This window comes from Leptopilina boulardi, unplaced genomic scaffold (assembly GCF_019393585.1).
Source record: "Leptopilina boulardi isolate dan_hultmark-lab unplaced genomic scaffold, ZJU_Lbou_2.1 LbouV2_348, whole genome shotgun sequence".
NCBI lineage: Eukaryota > Metazoa > Arthropoda > Insecta > Hymenoptera > Figitidae > Leptopilina > Leptopilina boulardi.
The window spans coordinates 186,899-199,158 of NW_026137916.1; the positions used below are offsets into that span (position 1 = coordinate 186,899).

The following is a 12,260-nucleotide window of genomic DNA, read 5'->3' on the forward strand; positions in this document are numbered from 1 at the left end:
CTGTATACAAATCTATTTCACTAGCACGCCAACCGCGTGGAATACAAGTTGTTTACAGGAAGTAACGATCTCGTATTGATATTATTTTTTACACACCTCGTGACTTTAAAATTACTCTAATAGAAAAAGTTTCTTTATAATTATCATTATTATCCTTTATGAAGTATTGTATGATAAATAATACATATGTTATAAACAATGACAGTGATATAACAATGTTGAAAATTCGCGAAGTGACTTGACTATTAAAGTAAATTCAAATGGATTATTGTTATTTTAATGTATTTTCATTTTTTGGAAGAAAAAAGAAAAATATCGTCAATTTAATTTAAGGTTTATCTATAATTGTTGAAAATTGTTTTTTTTCTGTGATAAATATTTATAAATATAGTGTTAAAAAAAAAAATATATATATATAGCAACATAAATTATGGGTTTTGATCCTGTTTCCGAAGAACAACGGAAGCAGTTCTTCCGGCAAGGATATGGATCTCATTTACCGGGGTAAAGTTTAAAACTTTGCATACAAAAATTAATAAAAAAAAAAAATTTAATAAAAATTTTAATTTTCACAAATAAATAACTTTCATTGCAATAAAAAGTTCAAGTAATTTTTTTTTCTTTCTTCTTTTCGTGATATTCAAAAATAAAACAAAAAGTTTTGTTTGAATCAAATATAACATTTTTTGGTATTAACACAATTTTTCGTTATTTAAAAAAATTTTTGTTATACATTAATTTGATATTAAATAAAGGTTTGGTTTATTTTAATAAATTTTTCGAACGAAGAAAGAATTCGATTGAGAGAATATTTTGGTTGAATTAAGGAAAAATTTTAGTTATAACTGTAGCAATTAATTTATTTGTTTGATTCAATCAAAATTATTTCAAACAAATTTTTTTCTAAATATCTTAATTCTAATTCTTTGAATTCTTTCCAAAAATTGTCGAATCAATAAAAATTTGTCAATTTATTAATTTTAAATATTCTTGAAATCAAAAAGTTTATTGAAAGATTATTTTTTTATTTGACAAAAAAAAGTATTTAATAAGACTACTTTTTGAAATCGCAAAGAAATTTTTTATGTACAATTTTTGTTAAAACAAACAGGAAAAAAAATAGAATTTCGTTATTTTAAAAATTATAATTAATTAAAAAAAACAGTTTTTTTTAACATATATATAGAATTTAATATTTTATTTAACAAAATTGGATCTCCGTGACGTTAAAATTTATGTAAGTTGAATAATTAATATACGCCTTTTGAACGTTTAACTAAGTTATTGATTACTTGAAACGTAAACAATGTAAATAAAAATATTGAATATTTCATGGAGATGAACGTATTTAATTTTTGAGTGAAAAAAAAATGCAAAAAAAAAAAGTTTTCTATATAAATATATTATGTATGAAAATACTCATTTCAGCGCATGATAAAAATTTGTTCAAACATTTGCGTTAAACATTTCAACATTTAATGTCACGAATTTATACGTTCCTTAACGTTCATCGCACGCAAGATCTGAGATTTACTATATAATATACTTTCTAGGTCAAGATAAACTTGAATAATTATTATTTTACAAATGAATAAAAAAATCGTATTTTTAACATAAAACAATAATTCGATATTTTTCATTTCAAATGTCGGATTTGCGTGTAATTTAATTTACAACTCTATTAATATTACCATAAGTCCTGTATACGATGGTTTAGTATCCGTTTAGTTGCTATTACCGGTCTTACGTAACATAAAAGTGCCAATGTCAAACTTAAAAGAAACAAATTGCACCAGATGTAATATATATATATATATAAGAAAAAAAAACCTTTTAAAAATAATTAGCATCTTTTAATTTAAAGATATTGAAAATAGTAAAAGTTTTTCGAAATTCAAAATTTTCAAAAAAAAAATTCTTTTCTATTCTTTTCTTATAAAATTTTTGCAAAGTTTTTTCGAAAACTAATTTTTTTATTGATTTTCATTAATTTTAATTACTTTTGAAAATTTATTAATTTTTTTTTTTTATTAACTTTTTATGTGCCTAAAGTTTTGAACGTAAAAATAAACGAAAAATTTGTTTACAATTTTTTAAAAATAAATTTTATTATAAAAATATATTGCTTTCTGTATCGAAAAATAAATAAATAATTCATTGAATGTTTAATGTAGATTTTTATTTTTCATTGCTGTAATAATTTTTAAAAAATTTATAAAACAAAAAAATAATTACCTTCCATATTTAAACGTTTAGAACTTCAGGCACGTAACTTTTTGAAAATTAATTTTTTAATTATTCTTATTAATTAATTCGATTACTTTATAACAATATTTTAATATAATAATTAATTAACAATATTTATTTACATTTTTCCATTTTTTTTTATTTACATTTTATTTTAAAATTTCATACAATCGAATTATGTTTTCATGTTTGAATTTTTTTATATTTACATAAAAATATCGAATCCACAGTGAATAAAAAGATAATATTCATATTACAATATAAAACATGAACAAATCGATAATATAAAGAAATTCTTTCGAAAATGGAAATTTATTTATTTATATAGAAATATATATGAATTTTTTAAATTAATTTTTAATACAGGAAAGTATTATTTTTCTTGTATATAAAATTAATTACAAAATTATCAAATTATTTACAAAGAGAATTATATTTTTTGAGAAAAGAAATTTTGAATATACCTACTTTAACAAAAAAAAAAAAAAAAAAAAAACGTACAAATGCAGCAGTGAAGCATTATAACAAGTGGCCTAAATCTCAAGGCTTTCTTAACGACTAAAACATCTAACTATATTAGAAAATAATTTATTTCTTATAATTGAAGAAAAATTGAAAAATATTATCTTTGAATACAAATGAAATTATTGAAATTACTCAAATGTCTTTTTTCAATTTAAGAAAAAAAAGATATTGATTTTAACAATAGTACAAAAAATGTTAAATGAATTAATTTAATTTATTATCAATAATTACAATAATTTAATTCATTTAACATTCAAATTAATATACCATTTGGTTGATAAATAATTTATTTTCAAATACACCCAGAGAAAATATATATTTGTCTTAGAGCCAAATAAATATTTATTTAATTCAAATAAATTTTATTTAAGTTAAATAAAGTATATGAAAAATTAATTATTTATCAAATTAAATTAAATTGACTGACAATTAAATTAATTATTTAATTAAATATCAATCAATGTAAATTAAACTAATTTCATTTTAACAAATAAAACATAAACGCTTCTATTTTTGAAATTAATTAAAACAGATTTAATTATAGAAAATTAATTAAAGCATTTAACAAGAATCAATATTTTATAATGAAAACATTTATTCTCTACTTATTTGAGTGTAAAATCTAAAGCATCTACTTTATATATATACATTAATAAGATTTCAGAAAAATTAATATTGATTTTATACTCTCTAAATATGAATTACTGAAAATTCATTCATTAGTAACAATTTTCACCTAATTTTTAGAAAAATATTACTATTTGATTCAGTAGTTAAATCTTTTTTAAAATTTGTTATTTCATAAATATTTTATCTTTTCTTAAATATTGTTTTTTTTTTTTTTTTTTTACTAAAGTTTTAGTGAAAAATGACTATAAAAATAAATATAGAAATTTTCACTAATTCAAATTTAGAGAGTATATATAATAATATAATTTATAAAGTATTCTATCTGATAATAATCTATCTAATAAAACATAATGAAATTTATAAGATATAAGTTTCACTTATTTCAAAGAATTTTTACTTTTAAAATTACTCATTTAGAATCGCGTATATAAAAAATTCTAAAATCGAGAATATTTCAATGAAAATAAATAATCTCTTATCTCTGTATTATAATGTTTAATAATATAAAGTTTATTAATACAAAACTATATATTATATCTATATTAATTTATTAGTAATTTAAATTTAATTATACTTAATATCAAATTATAAATAAAATAACAAAAAAATATTAAAATATTAAAATATTATTTAATTTTTAATTTATATTAAATAAAAATTAATAAATAATTAAAAATAATAATAAATTAATAAAGTATAAACAAATAAATATAATTTATTGTGTGTTAAAAATTAAATTAACTGTTCTAATTTTCAACAATTCTCAATTTGAAATCAATTAAAACTAATTTTGTCATTCATTTATAAGAGCACTCTATATTTTAGTCAGTTAAAAAACCATCTTAAATTCATAAAAAAAAAATGACAATTTCACGGTTTATGAATACAAGAAAATAATAAAATTTTAAATATAAAAGAGACAAATTTTCAACAAAAAAAATATAATTTTATCATTATAATGAGAACAAGTTCAAAGTCTTCAATTTCATATCTAACGGGAAAATATATATCTTTTTTTTTCTCTTTTCGTCAAGTAGTTTTTAAGCACTAAAGCGTAAAATTTTTTTTCTCCATTTAACTTTCCTCTCGACCTGACAAAGATTTTTCAGATAATTCATTATAGCGTTATATAAATATATATAAATAAATAGTTATTTGTGTGAGAGTGTGTGTTGTAGCCAAACGTCAGCACCTATTTTTCCTTTTTTTTTTTTTTGCTTTCTGCTCGCACCTTCATTATTCATATAATATAATCATCATAATCTTAATTATTGGTCCAATAATGCAGGATCATAAATCTTTTCAATAAACTAATTCACGCTATATTACTCCTGTTCGATAAAAATGAAAAAAAAAAAAAATTATGCATCTAGCTCGCGCACGCCATCAACTATATTAATGCATATTTGACGAGTGTAAAGTATTTTAAGTGGAACAAGACAATGAACTAAAAAGCTTTCTTTCTTTGGATAAGCGCAGACTTTCGTGTGCAATCGTGTTGATACATTAACTTCCTTCAGAGGTGTATTATAATACTGCATAGACATTTTTATATGAAAAAAAAAAAATAAAAACGAGGAACTTTTAATGTTACTTGTAATAAAAAGGGAGAAAAAAAAGTTTAGTGACATGATTTAGTGAAGTTTTTTTCAAATATAAAAAAAAAAAATTTTTTTTTTTAATTATAAAAAGTGCCTTTGAAATTGTGCAAAAATAGAAAAAAGCTTAAAGCGAAATTGTGAAGGTAAATATAGTTGTATAAGTACAAGTGGACAATCATTATTTTTTTCCATTTTTTTTTAAGTTTCTTTATTATCTATATTTTTTTCTTTTCATTTTTTCGTTCAGTTTGATTTTGTTTTCATTTTTCTACTCCTTTATTTACTTTTTCATGTTTCGTTTTCATTTCTCTTTTTTCTTTTACTTTTATCACCGAAAAAAAAAAAAATGTTTTTAAACTACATACTTGGTACCTATTTCAGAATATTTTATATACTTAAATTCAGTATGTAATATCCTAATTTTAAGAACATTCAGGCTTCGAAGTGACACACTTTTTTTACTGTTTTGACAATTTTTTTGGTAAAAGCTACTTTTTAAATAATAATTTTGGCAAAAAGCTATTAATGCTACTTTTTTCAAAGAAAAGGGTAAAAAAAAATTGAAAGAATTAAAGAATTTCAGTTTTTTATTAGCTAAATTTTGTTGATTTTAAAAAGCCCGGCAATTAAATGAAACTTATTATTGGAAGCGTGAACTTTACTTTATATAATCAAAGGACAACTTCACGCAGCGTGATTGCCAAAATTTTTATTGAATTTTCACATAAACATAAAACATAGAAACATAATAACTTTTTTGTCGATATTTTACATTAGAAAGTATAATTTTATAATAAAAAATAAAACTTCATTGTTAATAACACTTAAAGGAGATCTTCCATAAGAATTTGGTTAGATAGCACGTAAGCTTTCAGCAATCTTGCCGCGCAATATTGCCAACCTTGCACTGCAAACTTGACGAAAGTTTACTGCAAGCTTCAAATGTCCCACCGGACTCAAACTTGAATGGTAAGATTACCGAAAGATTGCATGGTAAGGTTACTGCAATATTGCACAATAAGATTATCGCAAGATTGTTCAGTAAGCTTGCACGGTAAGCTTGTTGCAAGGTTGGTGCAAGGTTGCCAAATAACCTTGCTTTGAATCTAAAAAAAATGTTTTTTATAAAAATGTTTCGTCTAATTTATATATGTAATAAAATTTACATAATAAAATTATGTAAATTAGACGAAACACTAAAAAAAAATTGTTTTAGGTTCAAAGCAAGGTTATTTGGCAACCTTGCACCAATCTTGCTACAAGCTTACCGTGCAAGCTTACTGAGCAATCTTGCGATAAATCTTATTGTGCAATCTTGCAGTAACCTTACCATGCAATCTGTCGGTTTGCTTACCATGCAAGCTTGGGCCAGGAGGATATTTAAAGCTTGCCGCAAGGTTGCTGCAAGCTTATACGTGATATTTGGGTGCTTTTTAATAACGCGCTCAGAATTCTGAGGAATAAAAGTAACACCTTATTAAAAAAAAAAAAAAAAAAAAAAAAAAAAAAAAAAAAAAAAAAAAAAAAACTATCAATTGTTAGATTTCGATTCACATTTTGTTTTTTATAAAATTAGATTTTATAAAATTTTAGAATTTCTTTGTACTTTTCTTCACTCTTTTTCATATAGGTATAATAAAATTTAAAAAATAAAATAGCCACTTTGTTCATTTTCCTTATTTTTGAACGTTAAAAAAGTGAGAAAAGTGCAAAGAAATTCTAAAATTTTATCACAAGAACTTCACATTTGGTATGTTTTTGTTTAATTTAATGGTTCCTATTTTTTATAATTAATAAATAAAAATTTCAAAATTAGGTTATTTGATAGGTGCACTAGAAAATCATTTTTTTTTTTTAATGTGAAAATTCATTAAAAATTTTGTGAATTTCTTGTCCTTTTATTTTTTTATTTTTCATTTATTGTCACGGAATTTTATGAAACCTCTTTTTCCATTTTTATTTATACATGGAGAAAAATGGAAAAACGAATAAAGTAACTTTTACTATTTTAAAAGTAAAACCGGAACTGTCCGCAGTTTCTACGGATTTCTGTCAATTTTTAATCTAGAAATAGTAAATTTTACTATGTCCGGAAAAATTTTTACTATTTCTGGAGTAAAAATTGACAAAAATGCGCAAAAACTGCGGACAGTTCCGGTTTTACTTTTAAAATAGTAAAAGTTACTTTATTCGTTTTTCCATTTTTCTCCATGTAATATCTCTTATTTATACCTCAGAGCAAAAAAAATTTATCACAAAGCTAAATAAATATTTATTTGTATCAAATAAATTTTATTTTAATTTTAATTGAATCGTGAATTTAGAAAATAGCTCAATTCTGAAAACCGTAATAGTCATTTTTACTATTATTTGATAAACAAAAATGACACTTACGCTTTTTCGTGTTCAGCCTTTTTTGAAATTCACAATTAAATTTTATTTTAATTCAAATCAAATTTTTTGTATATATTTGCGCCAAATAAAATTTTATTTGTATCAAACAAAATTTTTATTTGAAATAAACAGTTATTTAGTCCAAAGACAAATAAAATTTTTTATAGTTAATTCAAAATATAGATTTGGTTCTAAGGGGAAATTTCTCGATGTGTAGATAACTAGTAATATAAAAAGTTATGGAAAAACTTTGTCATTCTATTTATTTATTTATTTATTTATATACCTATATATATAAATTAACTAACTTTTCTAAAAGTTATTTGAAAACAAAAAAAAATATAATAAAAAGACAAGTTACACGTTTTTATTTAAAAAAAAAAAATAACCTTTTTTTTCTAAATTATATAATTTAGACAAAATTTTTGAAAGCTTCATTAAAGCCTTCGAAAAACTTTATTAAACTTTCTTGATATAAATATTATATAATCTACTTTTCATTAAAACCTTTAGAAACTTTTATTATATTTTATGAAGGTGAATATTTTTAATATTACATTAATATTTTTACCTTCTGTTCATTATTGTCCTTAAATTTTCACCTATTACTATTAAAACAAATACAATTTGTTGTCTAATGAACATTGAAAAAAAAATTTAGTTATTTATTTGTGAAAAATAAAATTTATTTAACCTTCGCCGGACTGGATACTTTTTATATACACGGTTGACAAGATCCCACCCAGGGTGGGCCAAATGTTTTCTTCTTTGTATATTGCAATAAAAACTTAGAATCATTCAGTTTTTTTCCAAAATTGTTATATGTTACCAAATAATATATTTTATTAATGTTTTGTTGATTTTTTATTTGTTTAAACAATTTATTATTAATAATTTATAACTTTTTCAAATATACATACGGCAGTGGAAGAATTTTATAAATTTGTTACCTTTTCTTCGTAGTTATTAATTTAAAGGTTATAAATAAAATAAAATATATAATTCAATTAGCAACAACTATTATTATAAATTGTTTAAACAAATAATTGTTGCTATTTATTAACTTTCTTTATAATGTTCCAAGAAAGTTGCAATTTTTTTCTAATTTTGCAACTTAACAAGCTCAACATAATAAACATGAAGATTTTATATGAATTTAGTATTCAAACGATTGTTTAAACAATTTATTGTTGTTATTTATTAACTTTCTTGTAGTGTACCTAGAAAGATGCAGTTTTTTCCTAATTTTGCAATTTATCAAACCGAATATAATATAGCCAGACAGATTTGACATAAATTTACTAATTTAACAATTGTTTAAACAATTGTTGAATTTACAATTTTACATCAAATCTATCGTTTATTATATTCGGCTTGATGAGTTGCAAAATTAGAAAAAAACGGCAACTTTCCAGGTGCCGTACAAAAAAAGTTAGTAAATAACAACAATAAATTGTTTAAACAATTGTTGAATTAATAATTTTACATCAAATCTATCTTTTATTATATTCGGCTTGATAAATTGCAAAATTAGAAAAAAACTGCATCTTTCTAGGTGCAGAACAAAAAAAGTTAGTAAATAATAACAATACTTGTTTAAACAATTGTTGAATTAATAATTTTACATCAAATCTATCTTTTATTATATTCCGCTTGATAAATTGCAAAATTAGAAAAAAACTGCATCTTTCTAGGTGCAGAACAAAAAAAGTTAGTAAATAATAACAATAATTGTTTAAACAATTGTTGAATTAATAATTTTACATCAAATCTATTTTTTATTATATTCCGCTTGATAAATTGCAAAATTAGAAAAAACTGCATCTTTCTAGGTGCAGAACAAAGAAAGTTAATAAATAATAACAATAAATTGTTTAAACAAATGAAAAATGCATTATAATATTTTTTATATCTATTATTTGACATCATAAAACACTCACAGTGAAAAGTCTGCATGATTTCAAGTCTTTTTGTAAAATAGAATTAAAAAAATATCTGAATCATCCCGGTTATCTCCGTACATACATTGATAAAAGTTATAAATAATCAAGAAAGAATTTTTTTTTAAAATTTGGTTTTACATTTTTTGAAAGTTCTTAAGATTTTGTTCAGTGACTTAAAATCGCGATTCAATTAAGGCAAAACTTTAGAAGATATGGCAATTTCAATTTGTCTGGCCCACCCTGGGTGGGCATCTTGGCAAGCGAAGGTTAACTCAAAATAAAATTATATTTATTTCAAAGGCTAATAACTTTTTTTTTGGTTTTAAATAAAAAAATTTATTTATCACAAATCAAATTTTATTCAACAAACATAAAATTTTATTTAGCGTATCTAAATAAAATTTTTATTTATAAATATTAATTTTAAAAAATTATAGAAATAAAATGAAAAAAAAATTATTGATTAACAAAAATTAAAATCAATGATAATTATTCATAATTTGATTATTTTTAATTTTTTCTATGTTATTTGTTGAAAACAACGAAATATTGTTGAGGATGAAAATAAATTTTTCTAAACGAAATAAGTATTTTTTTAAATAAAAAAATATTTTTTAATGAAAGAAAACTTTCTTTAAAATCACATAAATACCTATTTCACAGGTTTAAAAAAACTTTGTTTGATTTAAACAATTTTTTTTTTTTTTAAACAAAAAACACTTCTGTGATTTAACAAAATTTTCTTCAAACTGAAAAATATATTTTAATTCAAAAAATTTAATAAACATTTTGTTTGAAATAATAAAAATAAAAAAACCCTTTTGATTCAAAAAAGAAAAAAAAAAGTTTTTCTCTACCTTCAATATAATATTTAAAAGAAAATAGAAAGTTTTAATTGTAAGAAATTTTAGAACAAGTTCATATGAAGTTATGTGAAGTACATACATAATAAGTGAATGATTTTTATAGTAGAGCAATTTTCGACAGACACGTGTATTATATTGAAGAATCGAAAAAGCTGGCACCGAGGATGGTACAAAGCTATTTTACACTCCCAACTCCGCACCATGCAAGCTTTCGTATAATATAATCACGCACTAAACATTCACCATACAACCCTCAAAAGTTCAAGCATTTGCTATTCATGGAATTCATCGTCATTGAAACTTCAATAATTAATCGAAATTATCAGAAATTAAAAAACTTTATCAATTTCATTATTCTTTCAAAAATAATCATTGGGAATTGTTTATAAACATTGCAATAATTTACAGTATATTTTATAAGAGAAGCAAAAAAAAAAAATGTATTAAATGTTGAAAAAAAATTATTTAAAAAAATCTGGGGTCATTCTTCTTAAAATCTTTAAGTTAAAAAATTAAGTTATTAGATTAGTTGGCAATATTGTTTATAAAAATTGCAACAATTTATAATATTTTATAAGAAAATCAAAAGAAAAAGAGTATTAAATGTCGAAAAAAAAATTATTAAAAAATATCTAGAGTCATTCTTCGTGAAATGTTCCAATTAAAAAATTAAAAGTTATTAAAATGCTTTGAAAATTTGTTAAATTGTTGTCCTATATGATAATAACAAATTTGTTAAATATTAACTCTTAAAAAAAAAATTTTAGATAGTGGAGGTTGAAATTGAGAGAAAAATGGAAAACAAAAATAAAATAACTTTTACTACTTTTGTAGTAAATAAAAAACTTCCCGGAATTTCTGTCAACTTTTGCTCCATAAATAGTAAAAACTACTATTTCTGGAGTAAACTTTACTATTTCAGTAGTAATTTTTTCTATTTTCGGAGCAAAAGTTGCCAAAAGATGCGCAGAAGTTCCAGACAGTTTAGGTTTTACTTTGTAAATAGTAAAACTTTATATTTTTTTCCGCGTAAAAATAAAATATATAATTTTGAGGTTAAGTAGGTTTTGTTTAACCCTTAACTGGTACCATGGGTCCAGTAGACCCGAGCATTTTTTCGAGCTCAAATTAATTGAATGTGTAGCTTTTAAATATTTTTTATATTTTAATATATATTAGTTTGACATATTCTTAGTAATTTTCTAAGTTTTTTGATACCACTAATTCAATAAAAAAGAATAAATTAACTTCAAACATTAATAATTACAAATTTTTAATTTTAACCTAAAAAGGCACATTTTATTCTGCAAAATAAATACCTTTTTTGCAAATTCTGCTGTTGTGGTAATTTTTTCCTTAAAGAATAATACATCATAACCTTAAATTTTGAAGTCATAATATTAAAATTTAAATAACTCATGAATTTTTAAGTAAAAAAAAAAGTTTTTATTTTTCACAATTTTTTTAAACTAAATTAAAATAAATTAATCCCTGTAAAACTAATTACATTTTTAAAAAACACATAAGCTACCTCAAATTAAATTTTTGTGCAAAAATATTCAATACTTGCTGTACAATACACGTTTGAATACGTCGGGTCCAGCAGACCCGTAGTGCCATTTTTGTTCGAACGCGGAATTGTGCCAGTTAAGGGTTAAATTTTTTTTTGTCATTGAAAATCACGAAAATCACTTTTATATATAAAAATTAAAATTGATAAATTTTTGGATGGATTTAATAATGACAGTGTCACTTAAAACATAAAAACTTCAAAATTTCGAGAATTTTTTTCCTAATTGTGCACGGAAAAAATATGAAGTAACTTTTGCTATTTATAAAGTAAAACCTAAACTTTTCGGAATTTCTGCGCATCTATGGTAACTTTTACTCCGAAAATAGTAAAATTTACTCCTATAGTAACAACTATTTTGGAAATATAGTAAATTTTACTGTTTTTAAAGTAATAATTGCCAAAAATACGCAAAAACTTCGAAAAGTTTAATTTTTACTTTTAAAATAGTAAAAGTTACTTTAGTCGTTTTTCCATTTTTCTC

General features: G+C 21.7%; 1 protein-coding gene across 4 annotated transcripts in view; it reads left to right on the forward strand.

Annotated features, from left to right (window-relative positions):
* LOC127286116 (protein FAM166B-like) overlaps positions 1–12,260 on the forward strand; it is a 25,051-nt gene continuing 12,791 nt past the window's right edge. For 3 of the 4 annotated variants that reach the window (XM_051312425.1, XM_051312427.1, XM_051312426.1), the window contains exon 1: positions 1–504. In XM_051312425.1, coding sequence (XP_051168382.1) covers positions 431–504 — 74 coding nt within the window. In that variant the 5' untranslated portion in view covers positions 1–430. The remainder of the gene's footprint in view (positions 505–12,260) is intronic. The other variant, XM_051312428.1, reaches the window with a different exon arrangement.